At 63.2% G+C, this 23884-nt stretch overlaps 1 protein-coding gene across 1 annotated transcript; it reads left to right on the top strand.

Annotated features, from left to right (window-relative positions):
* Nucleotides 1–19484: 19484 nt before the first annotated feature.
* PIM3 (Pim-3 proto-oncogene, serine/threonine kinase) lies at nt 19485–22755 on the top strand. The gene is made up of 6 exons (XM_065521960.2): nt 19485–19745; nt 19832–19941; nt 20026–20076; nt 20146–20515; nt 21365–21541; nt 21616–22755. The coding sequence occupies exons 1-6, from the start codon at nt 19661–19663 to the stop codon at nt 21801–21803; spliced, it is 981 nt and encodes a 326-aa protein (XP_065378032.1). The 5' UTR covers nt 19485–19660; the 3' UTR covers nt 21804–22755.
* The last annotated feature ends 1129 nt before the right edge of the window (nt 22756–23884 follow it).

Genomic DNA, 23884 nt, shown 5'->3' with positions numbered 1-23884 from the left:
CAGGCTGGAGTGCAGTGGTGTGATCTCAGCTCACTGCAATCTCCACCTCCCAGGTTCAACCAGGTTCAAGCAATTATCCTGCCTCAGCCTCCTGAGTAGCTGTGATTACAGGTGTGCACCCCACTCCTGGCTAATTTTTGTATTTTCAGTAGAGACGAAGTTTCACCATATTGGTCAGGCTGGTCTCAAACTCCCAACCTCAGGTGATCCGCCTGTCTCAGCATCCCAAAGTTCTGGGATTACAGGCATGAGCCACCATGCCCAGCCTGGACAATCTGCATTTAAAAAGTTTTTTCTTAGGAAGTATGTCAAACGTACATGGCTTGAGCCACAATACCCAGCCTATTCCCTCCCTCCCTTCCTTCCTTCCTTCCTTCCTTCCTTCCTTCCTTCCTTCCTTCCTTCCTTCCTTCCTTCCTTCCTGTCTTTCTTTTTTGAAATGGAGTTTTGCTCTTGTTGCCCAGGCTGGAGTGCAATGGCACAATCTTGGCTCACTGCAACCTCTACCTCCCAGGTTCAAGTGATTCTCCTACCTCAGCCTTCTGAGTAGCTGGGATTATAGGCATGCACCACCACACCTAGTTAATTTTGTATTTTTAGTAGAGATGGGGTTTATTCATGTTGGTCAGGCTGGTCTTGAACTCCTGACCTCAGGTGATCCACCTGCCTCAGTCTCCCAAAATGCTGAGATTATAGGCTTGAGCCACCATGCCCAGCCTATTCTCTTTCTTTTGCTGATTAAATGTCTGCTTTAACCTCACCCTTCCTGTGTCCTCGTCCTTGATCTCCTGGCTGCGAGACCAAGAACCTCGGGTGTCACCCCAGAAATGAGGCTGCTTCAGTGAGTCTGTCTTCGGACCCAGGAGACACCTGCCCTGGTGTAGGTGAGGGAGGCCCATGTGGATCTATGATGCCAGGTGGGGAGGGCAGAGGACAGGTGTGAGGGGACAGCTGGAGCAAGACCCCTGGTCAGGCATGCCTCAGTTCAGAGGCCCAGACAGCGCAAGCAGAAGAAGGAGAGGGTGCTGGGAGGATCCGTGGCGGGGACCAATCCAGGGCCTGTGGGTCCTGTGAGGGCTTGAGGTTCACTCCCATCAGGTGGGGCTGCACCAGGAGGCTGTGGCTGAGGCTCAGGGGGTCTCTGCTGCTGAGCACAGGTGGGGACTGGGAGCAGCAGGCTGTGAAAGTCCCAGCCCGTTAGGAGGATGAGCAGTGGCCTGGCTGGATTCCAGGTCTGTTCTAATGTGGAGTTGATGGAACTTTCGGAAGCTGGGGTGAACGGTGAGATGCAGACAATTCCAAGAGTGGACATGGCTTGGGGGACCAGAGCCTCAGCTCACAGCTTGACCCGCCTTTGCAAGAGCCGCTCCCAGGTTCATTTAATGGTGAATGAATGAATGAGCCCACTGTTTATCCAGGCACCACTGCATCATGGCACAAGTGGGCTCTCAGGAAAAACTACTTATTGAATGGTGAATGAATGAATGTGTGAGAGACAGAGTGAGTGAGTGAGTGATTGAGTGAATGAGCAAGTGAGTGAATGAGTGATTGAGTGAATGAGTGAGTGAATGAGTAAGTGAATGAGTGATTGAGTGAATGAATGAATGAGTGATTGAGTGGATTAGTGATTGAGTAAATGAGTGAGTGAGTGAACGAGTGATTGAGTGAATGAGTGAGTGATTGAGTGAATGAATGAGTGAGCGAACGAGTAAGCAAATGAGTGACTGAGTGAACAAGTGAGTGAATGAATGAGTGATTGAGTGAATTAGTGATTGAGTGAATGAGTGAATGAGTGATTGAGTGAACAAGTGAGTGAATGAGTGATTGAATGAGTAAGTGAATGAGTGGTTGAGTGAATGAGTAAGTGAATAAGTGATTGAATGAGTGAATGAGTGAGTGAATTAATGAGTGAATGAGTGAGTGAGTGAATAGATGAGTGAATGAGTGAGTGAATGAGTGATTGAGTGAATGAGTAGTTGAATGAATGAGTGAATGAGTGAGTGAATGAGTGAGGGAGTGAATCAGTGAGTGAATGAATGAGTGAGTGAACGAGTGATTGAGTGAACGAGTGAGTGAATGAATGAGTGAGTAAGTGAATGAGTGATTGAGTGAGTGAGTGAGTGAATGAGTGAGTGAGTGAATGAGTGAGTGAATTAATGAGTTAGTGAGTGAACGAGTAAGTGAATAGATGAGTGAATGATTGAGTGAATGAGTGAGTGAGTGAACAGAGGAGTGAAGGAGTGAGTGAGTGAACGAGTGAGTGAATAGAGGAGTGAATGAGTGATGGAGTGAATGAGTGATTGAGTGAATGAGTGAACGAGTGAGTGAGTGAACAGAGGAGTGAATGAGTGATTGAGTGAATGAGTGATTGATTGAGTGAATGAGTGAGTGAGTGAATAGATGAGTGAATGAGTGAGGGAGGGAGTGAGGGAGGGAGGGGGTGAGTGAGTGGGGGAGGGAGTGAACTGGCCTCCCAACCCCCCAGCTGCTCTCTGCTGACCCCAGATCTGGAGGTGCCCAGCTCCCGTCCTGCCCTCCTGGGCTAGTGGTGGCCGCATGTGGGAGGGAGGAGTGGTCCGAATGCTGTACTGTGACTTCTGAAGCCACAGGCAGCGCCGGAGTGTCTGGGGAGGACACAAAGCCACGCTGTTCCCTGCGCAGGGGCTGGGCCTGCCTGGAGGTGAGCCGGGGCCAGGCAGGCTGGGGCCCGGGAGAAGGAGGGCCGGCCTTGCAGACAGGATGTGCTGTGGTGGGCGCTGGAGCCTTCAGACCCGGGGTCGGCCTCACCCATGTCCAGCCGGCTGGTGTGGACCCCCAGCCGCCTCAGGTGGGGTGCGGTGGCCCCTGGATGGGGGAGTTTCTGCTGCCCACCCAGCTGCATGCCAAGAGGGGCCCAGGGAGACTGGAACGCCAGCTCCTCGTGGAATGGCCGTGGTGGCTCTGAGCACTTTGCCTGAAAATCACTCTTTCCTAAAAATCACTCTGAGGAATTTGCTCCCCAAGCCTCCAAACCCAGAGCAGAGCCCCCGAAGCTGCTGGGGGGGCTGGTGAGTGGGTGGGGTTGTGTGGTAAAGATCGTCTCCTCTGAACAGCCCCCGCAGGAGGCCCTGGGTCGGCCTGGCCCCTGGTCGTTGAGGAGTATCCAGCTCTCCAGGCCCCTGCAGGTCCCCCCAGCGCCCGACACCAGCCCTCCAGGGTGCGCCTGGCTGTTGTCTCACTTCCAGCCAGGCCAGCTCTGGGTGCCATGCAGCCCATCGTGAGCTGAGAGTGGAACTCGGGATCCTCGAGGCACCCCCTGCCCAGGCCTTTAGGGGAGGACCCAGCCACCAGGCATGTCAGGAAGGTCGGGTTTTCTCCGCCGATAAGGATCCCCACCTTTGGGACCATCGGAGGTCACACCACCCAGAAGGGAGAAAGTGAACGCAGGCCATAGGGCTTCCTGGAGGAGGGGACCCCGGGGAGCAGCACTCCAGCCAGCTAGATGCACGGGGATGGCATGTATGCACAGGCGTGTGAGTGCCAGCGTGCATTTAGCACCAGGGGAGGGAGGCCCAGACTCACAGCCTTGCCAAGCTAGACACCCTTAGCCCTAGGCCCCCAAGAGGGGCAGCAGCCCCGGCGGGCGGGAGAATCCAGGCCTGGCTGGTGGAGACAGACATTTCCACTTCAAGACCCACCAGGATCCCCCACCTGCCAGTCACCCAGGCCACGGCTGGCCACCAGCCACCCTGCTGGAACTGCGTGTCCTGAGTGTGGGCCTGAAAGGGATGGGGAGGCTCCTGCTCGTCCTTAGCTGCACTCCTGCCCCCACTGCCCCTCTGGGAAGCCCCTGGCGTCTAACATCCTGTCCAGCCAAAGACTTGCCAAGCACAGGCTCAGGCCTGGTCACCCCCAGCAGGGTAACCACAGGATGGCCAGGCCTCGGCCCCCCAGAGCTGCCTCCCTGAACTCTATCCCGGCCTGGGAAGACTGGTTCTTACACTGCTGGGCCTGGGGACCAAGTCTGTGGGCAGAACGGGCCCTCCAATGCCCAGGGCAGGCCTGGGGTTGTCCAGGCCTCCCAGGTCCCGCCTCCTCCTAGACCTGGCCTTGGTCTGAGCACCTGTTCTCTCCATGCAGGTACCTGGGCCTCTGAAATCCCCGCTGGTGGAGGAGGTGTTGGGTGGCCCGGGGTTGCCAGCACACCAGGTGGTAACCTCTGCCCCGGACCTCAGGCTACAGTGCCAGGCACCCAGAGTGCCAGGAGCCCACCACAGCCACAGTGACAGCCGGGCCGTGCATCTCAGGGTGCGCTTGTGCCAGCACAGAGCTCCTGACCCCATGATGCCCTGGGGGGTTGGGCCCGAAAAAAAGTGTCACTGCTCACAGGCCCCCCAGAAAACTCTGCTCCTTTGGGGCCAGAGATGCTGTGAGAAGTGGCCTTTTATTATATAAAACTGTTTTATGCAGAATTTAAGACACACATGTGACCCTTCAGATGAAACCACAGCCCCAAACAGCTCCCTGATTTTAGCCTTGTAGGAGATCCTGGGGCAGAGGGAAACTGCTAAACCAGACCTGGATTCTAGACCCACCAGGAGGTCATAAATGTGTGTTGTTTTAAACCACTAAAATCTGGGGTCGTTTGTGACACAGCAAAGCAACAGGTCACCATCATGGTGTTGAAGGTGGGGCCAGCTGGGCTTGCTGGCTGACTCTGGAGGATGCCAGAGCGTTGACCTGAGCCCCTGGCAGGTGCGGCTGGCAGCACTGGGACAGGGACAACGAAGGCTGCAAGTTAAGAACTCTGTGCTGGGGCCGGACGCTGGCTCACACCTGTAATCCCAGCACTGTGAGAGACTGAGGCTGACGAATCACCTGAGGTCAGGTTCGAGTTCAGTCTGCCCAACATGGTGAAACCCCGTCACTACCAAAAATACAAACATTAGCCAGGCATTGTGGTGGACGCCTGTAATCCCAGCTACTCAGAAGGCTGAGGTAGGAGAATCACTTGAACCCGGGAGGCGAAGGTTATAGTGAGCCAAGATCACACCACTGCACTCCAGCCTGGGCGACAGAGCGAGATTCCGTCTCAAAAAAAAAAAAAAGACTTTGGATAAATGTGTGTTATCCAACAACTTTGGATAACAGAGAACACCATGACAAGTTGACAAATGGATTACAGAAAAAAGAACGAGCTTCATACGTTAGCACCTATAATGTCATTTCATCCTGTATTTTGAACAATGAACCCTGAATTCTCATGTGTGCTGGGCTCTGCAAATCATGTGGCTGCTCCCAGCAGTCAGGAAAGAGAGTGGGACTCAGGGGAGGAGGCAGGACGAGCTGAGACCCAGGCCAGTTGTCCCTACCCTGACCAGGACAGCGTTCCAGCCTCCCCGTCTGCTCAGAATCCGCCCTGACCTGCCCCACACCCCTGCAGGCCCACAGGGGAGGGCAGAATTAGAGGGGACCAGTGCATAGGGACCTGGGGGTGCTGGCACTGAGGTCTCTGGGCCTGGGATGCTGACCCTCCCAGAGCCCTGAGCTGGGCCAGGACGAGGTCTTCCCATCAGACCTGCCTCTGGCTGAGGGGCTGGCCTGTCTCACAGATGAAAATACATTCTGAGGCCCAAAGGGGGCCCGGACTCTGACTTCGTGGCCCAGAGCCAGGCTCTCCCCGTAACCAGCAGGCTTCTTTACCCACACGCCACTCACTGTCCACCCAAGCCCCGCAGGCAGGGACCCTTGGTTTTGGGTGGCCCTGAGCTTGGGATTTGTGGCTGGCTGTGTGGCCCCTCGGAGCCAGTCCTGCACACCCGCAGGCCCACACACGTACGCACTTGCACACAGCCACAGATTACACAGGCACCAGCTTCCTGGGAATCCATTTGTCATGCAAATGCCCCTCCTGGGGCCCCTCGCTTCCCCAGAGCTGTGTCTGTCCAGGGTGTGGCCCAGGCCCGCAGGATCCTGCGGTTTCCTGGACACAGCTATTGACAACTGACGGATGTCTCTCGAAAGAGGGCCCAGATCCACGTCCAGGCTGGTCTGGGACCCAATCCCTGCCCAGCGCGGGGGCTGCAGCCTCAAGGCCCAGTCTGGCCACTGCTGAGTCCACTGGGAGCCAAGTGTGGCTTCATTCCCTCGTGGCTTCTGGAGCACCAGTGGGGTGGGGGCCAGGCCTGTTTCCCCCTTTGGCTGCCTCCAAAGCAAGAAGGAGTGGCTCTCAGCTGCATGCCCACCGACAGGCCCAGGCTCCATTCCTGCTACAGCCCCTCTACGGCCCCCCAGCCCTTGGAGCTGAGCTTGTGAGAGCTGTCCCCTACACGGTGGGCTCCAGAGGCAGAGCTGTGGGCCTGCTCCCCACCCACCCAGAGTCCAACTGGGGCAGACCCAGGCATCCAGGCCGGCGGGGTGAGCCTGTGCCCGGGTTGGTCAGGCCCCCTGTGCTGGGGGTGGTCAGGCTCTGGGCCTAAGTGCTGTCGGGGGACAGGTGGCTGGGCCCTGGGACGCTGGCTGAGGGACAGACGCTCCCTCCTGTTCTCCGGGGCCAGTTGACCCTGGGGCAGCCCCCACGCCTGCTGTCCTGTCCCCGTCCTGTCCCCACACAGCCTGTGGGGCAGGCTCCAAGCACACATGGGGACCACAGGGGCAGGTGGTCCAGACAGTTCTCAAGGCAAAGCTGGGAACACTATCCCATCCCTCTGGAGCCCATCTTGGTGAGGGGTTCCAGAGCCCTCAGTGGCCACCTCACAGGACTGGGCACCAGGCACTTCATGAGGTTGTCTACTTGGCCACAGCAGCCCTGCTGATGGAAGCCAGCCCTGGGCCCACTGCAGCCGAGCTGCCGGGGGCCTCAGTACCCAGAGCTTCCCCCAACAACCATCTCCTGCCCAGCCAGGCCCCAGACCCAGGGCAGCCTGCGGGACTCCTGGCCTCCACTCCTGCCACCTGAGTGTCTGTCTTACGTCTGTCCCACCCCTGCCCACAGGCAGCCGCAGCCCTGGACGGGCCTCAGCCCTGGGCTTTCTCAGGGCATCTGTGTTGGGGTGGGCAGGGCTACACTCTGGGGGTTCCCGTGGTCCCCTAGAGGGTGGGCTCAGCGGCATCAGCTGCCAGAGAGGCTGGCCGGCCCTCATGGCTCTTGACGGTATGTGTGAGAGTTTGCCTGGCGTGGTGGGGGGTGTTGCTGGCCAGGAACTTTCTTGTCATCATCTTTCTTGGTGTCTGTCTCCCCTGGGTTCTCTGGATCCTGTCAAGCCTGTAGGCTGAGGGTATGCTGTCACCAGGTGGCAAGGTGTCTCAGGCACTCCCTCAGGGTGAGCAGTCAGCTCCTGCGGCTGCCAGGGCAGAGGTGTGGAGAGGAGGGAGCAGCTGCTGGTGCCGGAACCCACAGCAAACCCCCGGCCCTCCCGCCCTGCCCCCGACGCACCCCCGATGGCCTGGCGGAGCACCCCACCAGCCCAGGAAGAGGGCTCCCTTCCTCACCTGCCCAGGTCCCTGGGGGAGGGGCTGTCCCTGTCCCCGCTGTCCCCCAGCCCTGGCTAGGGCTGTCCTCAGCACAGGTGGGGAAGGCAGGGCCCCACCACCCTCTCAGGGCCACAGGCCTGGGGCGGGCCAGAGGCTGGGTGAGGAGCCCTGGCAGGGCCCACCTGCAGTTCTCACTGGCACCTAGGAAGGGCCTCGGTAGGGACCAGGGCCAAACCCTGCCTGCCTGGCCTCTGCCCCAACCCAGACGTCCTGAGAAAGCCCAGGGCTGAGGCCCGTCCAGGGCTGCAGCTGCCTGTGGGCAGGGGTGGGGCAGACGCAGGACGGGCACTCAGGTGGTGGGAGTGGAGGCCCAGAGTACTGCAGGCTGCCCTGGGCCTGGGGCCTGGCTGGGCAGGCGAGGTGTCGCCAGCAGGGCCGGGCAGAGCGAGCCACTCTCCCCCATGGGGCTCCCTGGGTGGACCTCGCGGGGCGGTCAAGGGGGTGGCCAGGGCACTGGTGCCACACCCAGGCTGCAGCAGGGACAGCTCCACACAGAGGCCCATGGGCACTGGAACCCTTGGGCGTGTGCCCTGGCCTTGCAGCCACCCTCCCGGCTGGCCCCGCGCCACAGCCTCGTCCCAGGACACGGTGTGCAGCCGGGAACAGGGCGTGTATTTGCTCAGGGAGCCCAGGAGCTGTGGCCTGCAGGACAAGGGCCCATTGTGTGCCCAGTTGCCCCATGCCCGCGCCTGTTCTCGCCCCTCGAACCCCATCCACATGGCTCCCCACACACGACACCCTCTGCCAACCCTGCTACCCGACTCTCTTGGCCTGTGCCCCCACCCTGCTCCTCCATGATCACCCCTGCCTGCGCCCCCCGCAGCCAGTCCCCGCCATGTTTCCTCACTTCCTTACCCTGACACCCCTCCACCCACCAGGACCCAGGTTCTTAGAGCAGAGGATCAGATTTCTGGCATCGCTGCCTGGGCCCCACAAATGTGGGATCTGGGCCTTGCTCATGGGTCTCTCTGCACTTAGTGGGCAGATCAGTGGCCCCTGCCCCTGGAGCAGAGCCCCCTCAACCGGCGGGGACACAGGCTTCCCACTGGAGGGGCCCTGGGGAGAGGTCCTTGGCTGGAGACGGCCGGTGGGGGAGGCGTCAGAAACTCCCCAGCAGGTCCAGTATGCTGGGGGCAGCCCAGGCCCAGGGCTGGGACCCTCTGCAGTGTGGGTCTCGCAGTGTCCCCCCGCTGGCCAGAGGTGAGCCCTCAGGTGCGGAGGGCACAGGCCGTGAGAGCTGCACCTGCCTGAGGGCCCCGGCTGTTGGACTTTCCACTCTAGAGGGGCTCAGGGGAGGTTCCAACACCGAGGGAACTGGACCTTCTGCACCCTCTGGGGGATGCAGGCCCTCAGGTCCGCCAGACAAGTCCGGCACAACCACTGCAGGGCCTCACGTCAGGCATATCCCTCCCGCCCTGCAGTAGCATGGGGGGATTGGGGTCACCATTGACCACGAGGAAGCACAGAGGGGTGGGGGGATGTGGGGAACAAGGGTGGATAGCGGGGGAGGGGGCGGGCATGGGGCCTGGGCCAGGCTGTGTTATGGGGGAGTTTATGGGGGTGGTGGGGCCTGGGCTGGGCTGTGTTTGGGGGTGTTGGTCCTGGGCAGGGCTGTGTTATACAGCGGTGGGGGATTGTGGGGCCTGAGCAGGGCTGTGTTTGGGGGGCAGAGGGGTGTGGGGCCTGGGCCGAGCTATGTTTGGGGGTGCAGGGGGATGTGGGGCCTGGGCCGGGCTGTGTTGTCAGGAGTACACTGGCCAATGAGGGAGTTCTCTACCCAGCTAAGCGAGTAACTAGAAGGACTGGGCCCAGCCGCCTGCTGGAGCTGCCGGGGGTCGGGGGGCAGCAACCCTGTCAGGTCTGCTTCATGGCAACATGGAGGGTTTGCAGTAGCTTCTCCCAGGCCCTGTGGGCCGAGGGCCGATGAGTCCAGGGCAGAGCAGGACGGGCAGGCTGGGGGGCCCTAACAGCCAGAAGGGTCCCTTTCGAGGCCAGGCAGGGGCCGCTGCCTTTCCACAGTCCATCCGCCCACTCAGCCACATTTGGGGGTCTCCACCGACCGGGCTCCGCCCTCCACCCACTCCCCACCCCAGCTGTGACGTCTTCTTGTGCCAGCCTCACAGGGGCCTTAGGCTGCATGGCAGCGTTTGGCTCAAAAATGAGGAACCAAGGCTGGAGGTTACTGGGACGGGGGTGGGGAGGGTGGTAGGGGCTGAGGAAGGGCGTGGGGAGGCTAGAGGGGACTGAGAACCGGGGCTTGGAGTCTGGGAGGCTGAGGCCATGGGCGGGGAGCTGGGGGGCTGAGGATGGGGAAGCGAGCTGCGAGGCTGGATGGCTGAGGACGGGGGCGGGGAGGCTGAGGGGCTGAGGACAGCTTTCTGGCAGGCCTGACTGCCTGGGCCCCTCCTCGGGCCAAGGGCTGGCCAGGCAGAACCAGCCTGACCGGGTGCTGCGTGTGAGCCTGCGTCTGTCTGCGCACCTGTCACGTGTGCTGTGGACCGCGGCCAGGAGCAGCTGTGTGCGTCACAGCAGTGCCCTGTGGCAGGAGGTTGGGCGGGGCCCACCTGCTCGAGGCCCACCTGCCTGGCCTGGGCGGGGAGCAGGTGCCAGCAGCCAAGACTTCAGGGCTGGGTCCCAGGGGAGGGCAGAGCCAGGGCCCAGAGAGAGCCCCTCCACCTGTCTTCACAGGCCAGGATGCAGAGAGGGGTATCTGGGCACCGAGTGGAGGCTAAGAGAGGCGGGGAGGTCACCAGGCCCCATCAGGAGGCCAAATTTGGCCTGGGGTCTGGCCCTCGGTGGGTTAAGACTCAACTCCATACCTCCCACCCCCTGGCTGTGCCACCAACCTCAGCCCAAGGGTAGCTGACCAGTGCCCTCCACAGCCCTGAAACCCCAGGGCAGGGCCAATTGGAAGGCCCACCAGCTCCCGCTCACCTGTGGCTGGCTCCTGGCCAGGTCTCACTGAAGGGATCCATGCCCAGGCAGGCTGCTGAGTTGCCTCTGCTGGGAACCAGGTGGGACCCAGGTGGGATTTCAGGACCACAGGCCCTCAACTGAGGCCCTCGTGCCCCTGCTCAGCCCAGCCCACCTCCCTTCCACCCACATCCTTTCAAGACTCAGCTCCTCCCGGTGCCCTAGGCCTGGCCAGTGGCAATGCTGGGGTGTGACCACAAGGCCCATTTCACAGCTGGGAAGGTGGGCTCAGAGTGGAGGCCCCACCAGGCCACAGACTCCAGTGAGGTGCCTCTGATCTGGGGGCTAAGTCAGCGAACAGGAAAGAGAGGCCGCCCGACTGAGGTGTGAGGAGCACCTGGGCCCAGAGGGTTGGCAACGGCAGCCCTCACTCCTGTCACTGGGAGGCCCGGCCCTGTCAGAGCTGACACAGAAGGGTGGGTTGCAGGCTGAGCTGGTTCTCTAGGGCCCAAGCCAGGCCTGGCACCCACAACCCTGAGGAACAGGTCCTGCTGGGGCCCCAGCCACCCCTGACACCTGGTTGAGGCAGGGCGGTGGGGACAGGAGGGAGCTCTGGGCCTCCGAAGGGGCCCGGGCGCTGGATGGGGAATTTCCTGGAGGTGGAGGGGCCCAGCAAGAGTAAAAGTGCAGAATTCTTTCCATTCTCTGCATTTCTCTGAGATGACTCTGCAGTGTGTTGCCTGGAGGACCCGCGTGGTGTGTGTGTGTGTGTGTGTGTGTGTACGCGCGCGCACGCATGTGTGAACATGTGTGTGTGTGCCTGTGTGTGGTGTGTGTGCACGTGCCATGTGTGTGCACTTGTGTGTGGTTGTGTGTGTGTGCAGGTGTGTGTGCATGTGTGAACATGTGTGTGTGTGCCTGTGGTGTGTGTGTGCATGTGTGAACATGTGTGTGTGTGCCTGTGTGTGGTGTGTGCGCACGTGTGGTGTGTGTGCACTTGTGTGTGGTTTTGTGTGTGTGTGTGTGTGTGTATGTGTGTGCAGCCTGGCCCTGGTGCCTCACCCCCACCTTTCCCCCAGGCGCGGCCCCGCTGTGCTAGCCGCTTGGCCCCCACAGGTCTGCACTGGGGAACCCTCATGGTCCCTCACGGAGCCCAGGGAAGGTAAGGAGGACCTGGATGGCGCCCAGATGCCTGCAGGGGAGAGCTCCACACAAGGGGTCTGTGAGGCCCTGCCCCAGCCCCAACGAGATTCAGATGCCCCACTGTGGGATGTGGGGACAGGCAGGTGACGTCCCGGGTCTCAGGCTCCCCATCTGGACAATGGACACGCGTGAGCAAGGACCCCAGGCAGAGCCGCAGAGGGCTGAGAGGCCGCAGCACCCAGTGGGAGGAGGGGCCTGGGCACAGTGGGGTTGGCTCCAGAGTGGAGAGAAAAAGCTGCGGGAGCTGCACCCCCCAGCGAGGGGGCGGTGTGAACATGCCTTTGGGGGCGCCTGCCTGGCACGTGTGGCTGGCTGCATGCGCACATGCCCCCACGCTCACCTGGGAACAGGTGTGTACACAAACGCTTGCTCCCTGGGCCCTGACCTAGACTGACCCGCCGCTGGGACTGCCTGGACACCCTCCAGGCCAGACTGAGTCCTTCTCTGCTCCTCGGCCCTGGGCCACCCACAGCACTGCCGTAGGCTTGGGGCCAGCCAAAAGAGGACAGGGTGTTCAGGATGAGCTGAGCAGGCCCTGGGGCCTCCCCATGTCAGAGGCCACTCGGCTTCTGGGTACCTGCCCTCCCTTCCCCCTTCCTCCCCCCTCCTCCTCCCCCAAATGTCACTTCCCAGGAATAGGGAAGTGGGCCTGAGGCTGGAAAACAACTTGGCCACTTCTTCTGAGCATCACGCTCTGCCCGGGCTACTTCACGACCCCAGCTCAGGGGGGTCTGGGGGGACCCTGGACAGAGGTGGGGACAGGGCAGGGCCCCTGCCTGCCAGGCCTCAGTGGGTCCCTCTGGACTCTTGCAGCCTAGACCCAGGGGCAGTCCTGGGATCCACCTCCTTCGGCCACTCTGGCGCTCCTGTCCCCCTAACATGGTGAAGCAGGAAGGGCCTGGGAGGGCACAGCTCATGGGGGTTCCAGGAAGCAGCAGTGGGGCCAGGAAGGGCTGGCAGGCCCGGTCACTGCAGGCCCTGGACGTTGACATGGACACACCCACAAGTGCCCCTTCCTGGGTCCAGGAGCCCCGTCCTCTGCTCCTGCTGCATCCTGGGGTCGAAATGCCCCCGGGGCCTCTTAGTGGCCACTCAGGCTGGCCCTGGGGACAATCCTAGGAACAGACCCAGGTCCTTCTGGCAAAGGCTGCAGGAGGACAGTGTGGAAAGTCCCTGCAGAGCCACACAGGTACAGCCTGGAGGACATCGCTTCCTGGGGCTCGTCCGGCTGACTTGTCTCCAGCCCTGGCCCAGTGTCATGTCCAGGCGGTGGCTGCCAGGACCCGGCCCCTGAACACAGCCCGGGGGCCACTCCCAGCCGCCTGGAAAGGAAGAGATAGGCTTGCACGGGTGCCGTCCTTGTCTTTTCTCCACGAGCAGAACTTTGGGCCACATAGGTCCTTTCTCGGAACCACTGACTGCCCCCGACAAACCCAGGTGTGGGAGACTGTCTCCCCTCCCCCAGGCCCATTTCTGAGCCATTTGAAGAGGACATCCCAAGGGCCTGGGGTGCCCACTTGCCAGCTCCAAGCTGTGTGGATTCTGCCTGGGACTGGTAAGGATGGGCCAGACGGAGCCTGGCCCGACGCGGTCACCTGTGCTGCCCTGCTCTGTCCAAGCCCGAGCTGTCTGCGGGCAGAGCTCAAGCTCTGGCAGCAACACTCCAGTCTGAGTGCCCAGCTGGCCCAGCTGCCATTCACAGGCCTGAACTGCCCCCAAGTCCCTGTGCCTGGGAAGGCAGCTGCCCCCTCTGACAGGAGTGGGGATCCAGGAGCCCTGGAAGTGCGTGCGTCTCTGGGGTGGTGATGGCGTTCTGAGTCCGTGCTCTGAAGGAATGTTTGCTGGGATCAGGCCCTCTGGGGGATTCGAGCCCCTGGGACTCCATCTGCAGGTCCAGCTCCTCATGGCTGGACACGGGCTGGAGCAGCCCTTGGGCCATCCTTGGAAGCTTCAGGAACCCCCCCAGGAAAATGTTCTCCCTGCTGCAGGCCCTGGGCTTCAGGCTCCTCGAAGCCCCCTGGGTGGCTCCAAACTGCAAGCCTGACTGGGGACCCACGGCGCCCTGTGGCACTGCAAGCCTGACTGGGGACCCATGGCGCCCTGTGGCCCCAGCCTGGCTCTGGGTGGGAGAGAGGCCCCACTCTCACCTCTGCACATTCTGAGACCCCTCAACGCCCTCCTGACCTCCTCCAGGGAGCCCCTGGGCGAGACCCACTGGGGAGCCAGACTCGGTTTGTGTGTGAGCCTGCAGCAGCTGCACAGACACCCTGGAGGAGGGCCAGACCCGGCTTCTGGCTCCTGGGGAACCCCCACCACCACCTCTCCTGAGTCTCCTCCTCATCAGAATGCTGGGGCCCAGAGCGAAGTGGCTGGGGCCTGTCCTGTCTGGGCACCAGGCAGAGGCCACCCAACTCCCCGAACCCTCCAAGGTCCTCAGCCTGGGCCTAGAGGCTGAGCCCTCGCAATGGGGTCAGATGCAAGCTGTTGAGGGCAACTCTGCCTCCCCAGCCCCGTGTGGACCAGGCCAGGAAAGGAGGAGCAAGGTGGGGCCCCCATGACCAGCTGTGACTCTGGGCCTGCAGGATTTCAGCAGGGAGCAGGCAGAACTGCCATGTGGCACGCTGGGCCCTGCCCGGCCACCTCATCCCAGCAGCCCTCCTCCCAGGGTCTCTGCCTGAAACCACAGGCTCCTCTACCGGGCGCCCACTGTGTGCTGTGGGATGTGCTCCTCGGTACGATGTCATCAGATGCTCCGCACACCCTCCACGGGCCTCTCCGAAAAGCGGGAGACTGAGCCTGGTAGAGCCTGGGGATGTGTCTGTGACTCTGGGCTGGGTCAGCAGAAGAGCAGGGACCCAGGCCAGGGTCCCAGGACGGTCCCAAAGGGCCACCAGGGAAGGGACTGCAGGGCCAAAGGCCAAGAGGTATGAGGTGGGCAGGGCTGTGGTCCAGACCGAAGGCCAGGGTGGCCTGTCCCTGGTCACAGGTCAGAGGTCCCAGGTGAGGAGGGGGCCCTGCACGCCTGCCCTGGTCCCTGGCCCAGGCCTCGGCCACACAGGCCACGCAGCTCCGGCTCAGGCTGAGCCATGGTCTGGGAGGTGGCAAGGCCACAGCGCTCCAGGTTGGTGGATCCAGTGAGGCTGGTGTGCTGAAGCCATAGTTCTCGCCATCACTGCAGCCCCCAGGCAGCCAACAGAGGCAGCCCCTCCAGCCAGGTCTCAGCGTCTGCTCCGCCCAGGACAGGATTCAGGCTAGGATGCTCCCACAGCATCTTCTGCGTTTGTGCAGGACTCTTTCTGCAGAGTCCAAGCAACGGATGCCAGGTGGCCATGCTCATTGGGGGCCCAGGCCCCAAGTGGCTTGTGGAATATAAATGATCTGTGCTGGTAGCAGGTGGGGGTAACCTGGTGGGAACAGCAGCCTCTCCAACACAGGCCAGGCCTCAGCTGAGGAGTAAAACTGGTGTCCTTCAGGCAGGGACAGAGGCTGGAAGAGGCAGCCACAGCAGCTGGGCTGGAGTTCGTGCAGGCCGCCCACCACCGGCTCCCAATGACTGGGTGCCACTCTCCACCCCAGGCCCAACCCTGGGATGCCTTTGGTGAAATGTTGCAAAATCCTGGCACAGCTCTGCTGGCTCCTATCTGCAGCGGGTAAGAGGCTGCGACGACTGAGAGTGGAGGCCAGAGGGGAAAGCGCCTCTCTGCAAGCATTGCCTGCCCCCGCCACTGCCCTGGGAGCACCCCGTCTTGGCCACTGCAGCCTGTGTGGGCTGGAAGATGGGGTGCAGCAGGTGCCTATCCCAAGCTGGGTACAGCTGGGGGAGTCCGGTCTGCGGGGAGATGACGCAGAGCTCCAGCCCAGGGCCTGGGGCAGCTATGCTGGGACATTGACTCTGGGTGACAGCAGGTGCTGGTGGGGGCCAGGTCCATGGGCTGGGGAGGGGGACCTGTACCCTGGTGGCCCAGGGGAGCCACAGAGGGTCCAAGGCAGGACCGTGAGGGGCTCACACTGGGAAAAAGACCAGGGTGGCCAAGGGGGCTCACACTGGGGCCTGGGATGAGGGTGGGAGTGGGCGGGTGGATCGGCCGGAGGGAGGTTTGGTAATGGGATAGGCCTCGGTAAGGGCTTGGGGGCAGATGAGAGGACACCCTCTCCTCAGACATGGCCTGGGTTAGAAGGGCATCAGATACAGGCAGGACAAGGCCGAGTGACCCTGTGGGATAGGCAGGGGGCAACTGGAAAGAGGCTGATTAAGGAGGCCTTGGTCATTGGCTTGGAGACTGGGGGTGGACAGGATTCCCAGGGAAGGAGGGAAGAGGGGCGTGATGGGCCGGCGGGAGGCAGGGCAGTGGGGACACAGGCTGGGGGAGTGGGAATGGGGGTGCCCATGGAGCATGAACCCTGTTCACATTCCCCTTTGTGATGTCCCAGCTTTGAGGGGGTGTCTCTAAGTGTGAGTCTGTGTGTGCGTTTTTGTGAGGTGGTGCATTGAGCAGTGTCAGCATGCACGTGTGTGTGGGACACTGTAAGTGGCCCCGGCCACCTTCCATCCCACCTCCTCATCCTCCCGAATCCAGGCAGGCCAGCCTAGCTCAGGTCACCATGGCAAGAGCGTGACCCTCCCGCCAGTAGGCCAGGGCACCTGGGGGGACTCGCCGTGTCCACTGCAGAGTTTCCAGGTCAAGCAGTAGGAATGGGATGGCTCAGGGGCTGGGCTGGGGACTGGGGTGTGCAGACTCTCTGACAAGCTCTGCTCCACTCCCGTCCCTGCCCTGGGAAACACCTGCTCCAAGGATAGGCAGAGGCCCCGGCCCTGGGGCAAGGCTGCCCCTCTCAGCAGGATGGCCCAAGGGAAGGAGGTGCCCATGCCATGCTGGCCTGAGCTTCAGGTGGGACAGGGGGGTGGGAGGACACAGGAAGGGGCCGGGCCAGGCCCTCTGCAGTCAGTACCCAGGCGGAGTGGCCCCCGAACCAAGACCCTGCCAAGCCCTCCTCCTGGCTCACCTCCTGTCTGCAGGAGCGGCCTCAGCTCTGGCCCATGGGCTGGGCCTGCCCGTGGGACCCACCGGATGGGCCGTCCAGGAACCAGGAAAAAACAGGCAGGGCTGGTGTCCTGCGCTGCTGGGGACTTGGCCGGGGGTGGGGTGTTGATGGGACCTGCAGGAAAGGGGTGGCCCAGGGCAGAGGATGAGTAGGCCCTGAGGCCCCTCAGATTTTTCTTGCCCTGTATGCAGAGCACAGATGCTCCACAGCTGAGATGACCTGTATCTGTTTGCCAAGCTGAGGAACAGGCTGGGTCGTGCCCAATGGCAGGGGAGGGACAGGACAAGTGAGCAGGGTCATCTGGGGTTACCGGGGACCCCAGCACTCCAACCAGATGTGGTGGCCTGGACCACAGTCTAAAAGAGGCCTCAATGTCAAACAGTCCCTGGGGAGAGTGAGGGGCTGGGGTCCACGCTGACCCCTCACGGAGCTCATTGTCAGTGCAAGGGTCCTTGCTGCACACACACACAAGTGCGTGTAACAGCAAATCTACAACATACACCAGTGTCTGGACAGATGTGGTTACAAAGATGTCACCCTTCAGGGAAAGGGCTGCCTCCTGCTCTGCCCTGCCCTCCACTCCAGGGTCAGGCTGCTGCACCCCCGTGCAGGAGCCCTCCGGAGGCTTTCACAGAGGCCTGTGTGGCAGGAATCCCACCTGGAGGCCTGCAGGAATCTCCAGCACACCTGGAGTGAGCGGGAGGAGGGCTGTGGAGGGCGGGCACATCACGCTTTCTGAAGGAGCAGAAAGCTCTTAGTTAAGGGACATTTGAGGGGTTCAGAGCAAGACCCAGGGCCTAGGGAGAGCCAGGGTGGGGTGCCCGCCTGCCAGAGCCTGGTCGTCTACGGCCAGGATGACTCAAGGAAGACTGGCCTGACATGTCAGGCTGAGGACCCCAGCCCCTCCAGACTGACATGAACCCAACTGAGGTGGTCTCCCCCTAGACCTACCATGCTCTCCAGCGTCCCTGCCCACCTCTGCTGCGTGTCCAGCACAGAAGAGGGTGGCCCCACTGGACCCTCAGGCAGGTCCCCGGGAGGACCACACGGGCAGCAGCCCTTCCTCCTTCACAGGTGCTGTGTGGATGCCGATGGAGGGGTAGGCTTGGGGCGTCATCCTACCAGGGATCTGATCTCGGGGGAGCCCTGCGCTGGGTGGGTGGTGGGTGGGGGAAAGGCTAACCCATCAGCCCCAACCCTGCCCTCGTGCTGCGGGAGAGAATTGGACAGAGCTCCAGGAAGCAGGGGCTGGATCGGGAGAGGACTGGGGAACAATGTCAGGGTTGGCTTTGATCCTGAGGTAACAGGACCCAAGGGACAGGAAGAGATGAGCCAGGCAAGTGAGGAGCCCCCAGGAGCACAGGCACGGGCCCAGGCAGCAGGGGACGAAGTGAGCCCCAGAGATCGACCAGATGGCAGGTGGGCCTGGGCCGGTCCTGAGAGCCACAGCCTCAGAAGGGCTAAGCAGGGGAGAGGTGTGTGAGTGATCAGTGCAGGGACAGTGATGATAACTGTATAGAGGCGAGAGGTCAGACTTGGGGGAGGCTGGAAGCTCCGAGGCAGGTGTGTGTGCACGCTGACAGTCACACCAGACCTCCCCGGGATGTCTGCCATAATACTTAGACCGGCTGGGCCCTCAGGAGCCCCTGGGAACGCTTGGCAGTGCCAAGAGGACCAGCCCCTGGGCCCTCTGGCCCCCAACTCTCAACCCACTAGCCCTGGGGCTGGCAGGTGGCCACTCACGTCCTGGAGCCCTGAGCTGCTCTCAGGCCGGTGACCTTGGACCAATGTTGGCAATCTGTGGATTTGCACCAAACCACACAGGTGAGTCTGACTTCTGTACAGAGAGCAGGGAAGGGGCACGACGGGGTGAAGTCCAGATGAGGGCAATGAGACCCTGGCTATTCAGGCCTTGAGTGCAGTTGTTGCAGCAATCAAGGTGGGCTCCCTGGTGGAGGTGGACAGCAGCTGCTAGAGAGCCCGGAGGGCAGCCAGGACTGTGTCAGACAGGCCACTCCAGGCACCGGCCACCAGGGCAGAGGTTCCAGGGAAGGCCCTCGGGCTGGGCTGCGGGCGTGAGGTCAGAGTCCAGGGTGAGGAGGAAACGTCTCCAGCCAGGTGCGCTCTCGGCCCTCGCCGGGCTGCGAGACTAGGGGCGCTGCCGCTGGGAGGGGTCCCAGAGGAGCCAGCGCCACCTCCCCGCGGCCGGCCGCGTGCGCGACGGGGAGCGCGGACAGCCAGGGACCCAGACTCGCAGCGTGTGTCACCTCGAGGCCGCGGGAGGATCGTAGGTCGCCTCCCGGACTCCCACGCCCCCAGGAACCCTGCTCGGGGCCAGCGGGTGACCTTCCTCAGCGCTGTTGAGGGTGGGGCCAGGGAACGGCTCACCCCGCCCTCGCCCCGCCCTCGCCCCGCCATTGGCTGGGGCGCCGGATTTCTTTTAAAACCCCGGCTTCCATTGGCTCGTGCGGCCCCTCCTCGCGCTGCCCGAGGCGCCACGGCCGCCACCCGCGCGGGAGCTGCGCGTGCGCGGAGTGCTTGAGTGAGCGCGGCGAGTGGACCGACGCGGCACGCCGTGCGCCTCCGCGGCTGCGCTACGACAACGAGTCCCGGAGCGGCCCCACGCCTGCCGCACCCGGCCCTCGCCCGCCCGGGGACAGGCGCCCGGCTGCCCCGCCGTCTCCCCCGCGAGCACCCGGCCGCCGCCGCCGCGAGGACCCCGGGCGGAAGGGGGCGGGGTCCCTGCTCGCCCCGCCCCCGCGGAGGGATACGCGGCGCCGCGGCCCAAAACCCCCGGGCGAGGCGGCCGGGGCGGGTGAGGCGCTCTGCCTGCTGCGCGTCTACGCGGTCCCCGCGGGCCTCCCGGGCCCACTGCGCCGCGCGGACCGCCTCGGGCTCGGACGGCCGGTGTTCCCGGCGCGCCGCCCGCCCGGATCGGCCGCGGCTTCGGCGCCTGGGGCTCGGGGCTCCGGGGAGGCCGCTGCCCGCGATGCTGCTCTCCAAGTTCGGCTCCCTGGCGCACCTCTGCGGGCCCGGCGGCGTGGACCACCTCCCAGTGAAGATCCTGCAGCCAGGTACGCGCGGGGCCGGCGGGGCCGGGGCCGGGGCGGGGACCGGGGGCACCCCGGGCCGCACCAACCCCGCCCGCGCCTCCCTGCAGCCAAGGCGGACAAGGAGAGCTTCGAGAAGGCGTACCAGGTGGGCGCCGTGCTGGGTAGCGGCGGTTTCGGTACGGTCTACGCGGGCAGCCGCATCGTCGACGGGCTCCCGGTGAGTCGGGCTGCCGGGCGCGCCCAGGGTTCTCGCGCGCCTCGCGCCTCACTCGGCCGGGCCTGACCTCCCGCTTCCCCGTAGGTGGCCGTGAAGCACGTGGTGAAGGAGCGGGTGACCGAGTGGGGCAGCCTGGTAAGTTGGGGCGCGGGCGGCGGCGGCGGGGTCGGGCGCGGGGCTTTCGCTGACCGCCGTGTCCCCCAGGGCGGCGCGACCGTGCCCCTGGAGGTGGTGCTGCTGCGCAAGGTGGGCGCGGCGGGCGGCGCGCGCGGCGTCATCCGCCTGCTGGACTGGTTCGAGCGGCCCGACGGCTTCCTACTGGTGCTGGAGCGGCCCGATCCGGCGCAGGACCTCTTCGACTTCATCACGGAGCGCGGCGCCCTGGACGAGCCGCTGGCGCGCCGCTTCTTCGCTCAGGTGTTGGCAGCCGTGCGCCACTGCCACAGCTGCGGGGTCGTGCACCGCGACATCAAGGACGAAAACCTGCTGGTGGATCTGCGCTCCGGAGAGCTCAAACTCATCGACTTCGGCTCGGGCGCGCTGCTCAAGGACACGGTCTACACCGACTTCGATGGTGAGCGCGGGCGCGGGGCAGGGAACGTTCCGGGGGGCCGTGCCGGCGGGTTAACGCCTGCGGGGGCCGGCGCATGGAGGGGCTGGTGACTGTTGGGCGGCCGCGCGCCCTGGGTCTGTTCTCGTGGGGGCAGCGGCCCACGCGCTGCCCTGGGGAGGACTGAGCGAGGGTTCAAGAGAAGGATCGTGCTGGGTAGGGCTAGGGGCGCGCTCAATATTTCTCCCTCCGCCGGGTTGGGGGTACAGGGCCTCCTGCCCCGGTGTGGGAAGCGCGTGACAAGCTTCCGGCCCGAGAGACCCCCGGCTGGGGGCAGTAGCGGAGGAGTCTCTGCAGGGCTTGTGCGTGACGCAGGGCGCAGCTGGGCTGAGTCTGTGCTGGGAGCCTGGAGGCCCCCGCGGCGTGATTGGAGTGGCGGGGCCTCCCCTGCGTGGGGGCGGGAGCTGCGTGCGTGCGGAGCGCGGGGGCGCCGCGGCAGAAATCCCCGCATTGCGGAGCTCGGGGAAGCCGGGGCTCCCCGCCCGCCCCTCCTTCTCCCTCCCCTCTCCCCCCGCCTGGTTCCCGCAGGCAGGCCTGGCGGTAAGGGACCCGCGGTGGCCCCGGGTAGCCTCATAGCGCATCTGTTTGTTGTGAAAGCTGAACCCTTGCTCATGTGACCTGCTCCTCCCCCGCGGCCCCTCCCTCAGCCCCCCCATCGCCTGCTGGGGTTTTTCCAGGGTGATGACGAGCAGGATTTTGAGGCCTGGCCCTGCTTCTTGTGACTCAGGCCAAGGAGTTAACCAGCAGGGCCCTCGCTGTCCGTTGAGCGGCTCTGCCCCTGTGGTGGGCGTGCTAAGCCCCGTTTCCCCTTAGGCACCCGAGTGTACAGTCCCCCGGAGTGGATCCGCTACCACCGCTACCACGGGCGCTCAGCCACCGTGTGGTCCCTGGGCGTGCTGCTCTACGACATGGTGTGCGGGGACATCCCCTTCGAGCAGGACGAGGAGATCCTCCGCGGCCGCCTGCTCTTCCGGAGGAGGGTCTCCCCAGGTGCGTGGGGGCTCGAGGCGGGGGTGGGGGCCTCGCCCTGCCCGGGACCTCCCTGACCTCTCCGCTCCGCACAGAGTGCCAGCAGCTGATCCGGTGGTGCCTGTCTCTGCGGCCCTCAGAGCGGCCGTCGCTGGACCAGATTGCGGCCCATCCCTGGATGTTGGGGGTTGACGGGGTCGCCCCGGATAGCTGTGACCTGCGGCTGTGCACCCTCGACCCTGATGACGCGGCCAGCACCACGTCCAGCAGCGAGAGCTTGTGAGGAGCTACACCTGACTGGGAGCTAGGGGACCACCTGCCTTGGCCAAACCTGGGACGCCCCCAGACCCTGACTTTCTCTTGCGTGGGCCGTCTCCTCCTGCGGAAGCAGTGACCTCTGACCCCTGGTGACCTTCCCTTTGAGTGCCTTTTGAACGCTGGTCCCGCGGGACTTGGTTTTCTCAAGCTCTGTCTGTCCAAAGACGCTCCAGTCGAGGTCCCGCCTGCCCTGGGTGGATACTTGAACCCCAGACGCCCCTCTGTGCTGCTCTGTCCGGAGGCCAGAGGGGCCTTCCATCTGCCTGCCGACCCGGAGCTCTTTCCGCCGGCGCAGGGTCCCCAGCCCGCCTCCTGCCCTCAGTCCTGCGGTGTGCGTCTGGGCACGTCCTGCACACACAATGCAAGTCCGGGCCTCTGGGCCCGCCCGCCCACGCGAGCCGTACCTGCCGCCAACTCTGTTATTTATGGTGTGACCCCCCTGGAGGTGCCCTCGGCCCACCGGGGCTATTTATTGTTTAATTTATTTGTTGAGGTTACTTCCTCTGAGCAGCCTGCCTCTCCCAGGCCCCAGGGGACAGTGGGGAGGCAGGGGAGGGGGTAGCTGTGGTCCAGGGACCCCAGGCCCTGATTCCTGTGCCTGGCGTCTGTCCTGGCCCCGCCTGTCAGAAGATGAACTTGTACAGTGGCTAATTTAAGGGGAGTGGGTGACCCCGACACTTCCAGGCACTGTGCCCGGGGTGCGGGTTTTAAATTATTGACTTTGTACAGTCCGCCTGTGGGCTCTGAAAGCTGGGGTGGGGCCAGAGCCTGAGCGTTTAATTTATTCAGCACCTGTGTTTCTGTGAATGCGGTGTGTGCGGCCATCGCAGATGGGGGTTCTTTCAGTTCAAAAGTGAGATGTCTGGAGATCATATTTTTTTATACAGGTATTTCAATTAAAATTTTTTTGTACATAGTAGATAATCCTGTATTTATTGGGCTGGGCATCCTGCGGGGAGAGAGGGGGTTCTGAGAAAGGGGCTTCTGGCTGTTGGGTGACCTGATGGCTTTCCTGTGGGGCTGCTAGTTTCGCCCACAGGGAAAATGGGGGAGGCCCAGCTGGGTGCCAGCCTCCCTAGTGCCAGAGGCTACTGCATGTGGCTTGTGGCCCACCCCACTACCCCATGCTGCACCCAGGGAGAGGAGCAGCTGGCTCCTGGGGTGCCTCTGGGAGGTGGACGCAGGGAGCAACCCCCACCAGTCAGGAGGTCATCCCTGGGTGGTCCCAGGAGGATCTCTGCAGCCCCTGCCCAGGGAGGCCTTGCCGGTGGGAATGACCAGATTTGTACTCTGGTTGGTGGAAACAGAGATGTGTGGGGGTGGGGAGGGAGTCCATGCCACCTCAGACGGTGGCTGGGGTTTTGAAGGATGAGGAGGAGTTTGCCAGGCACATGGGGTGGGAGTGTGTTCCGGGCAGTGCCAAGGACGTGTGGAGGACACACGGGTGGGGTCTGGTGGAGGGTATCGGGGTGTTCAGTCATAGACCCTGGCCTGGCAGGTGTGTGGTGAGACAGTGGGTATGAACCAGATCCGGGTGTGGCAATGGGCCTGGCCACAATGTTCCTGGTGGGTAGAGGAGGCCTGGGTGGAGGGTCCCAGTGAGACTGCTCCCCCATCCCACCTCAGGGACCTCCTTCTGCTCAACTGCTAACCCCGTGCTGGGCTGTGGGGTGCCCCATGCTGGCAGTGGGCCTGCACCTGGGACATCACCCAGTCTGCCAAGCGCACCCACTCGGCTCTCTGGCTCCTGGAGCCCTGTCTGCCCCCTGCCTCCCATCTGCCCCTCCAAATAAGAGCCCCTGCCTAAGAGCCCCAGGCAGGCTGCAGAGCGGGACAGAAGATGTCCCAGGTCCAAGGCCAGAGGCTGCGGCAGAAACGGGAAGTTTGGGAAACTGAAACAGGAGAAAAGGAGTCACCCTTCCTCTGGAGAGCAGGCAGGGAAGAGAGGGCGTGGGTCGGGGGGGTTCCCGGCTCAGGTTGTGACTGTTCAGGGCATCAGCGGGTGTCTGTGGCCTCTGCTATGGAGGCCCAGGAGCGCCTGGAGGG

Source organism: Macaca fascicularis, chromosome 10, assembly GCF_037993035.2.
Source record: "Macaca fascicularis isolate 582-1 chromosome 10, T2T-MFA8v1.1".
NCBI lineage: Eukaryota > Metazoa > Chordata > Mammalia > Primates > Cercopithecidae > Macaca > Macaca fascicularis.
The sequence above is the reverse complement of the archived record's forward strand: the minus strand, read 5'-3'. Positions and strand labels throughout refer to the sequence as shown.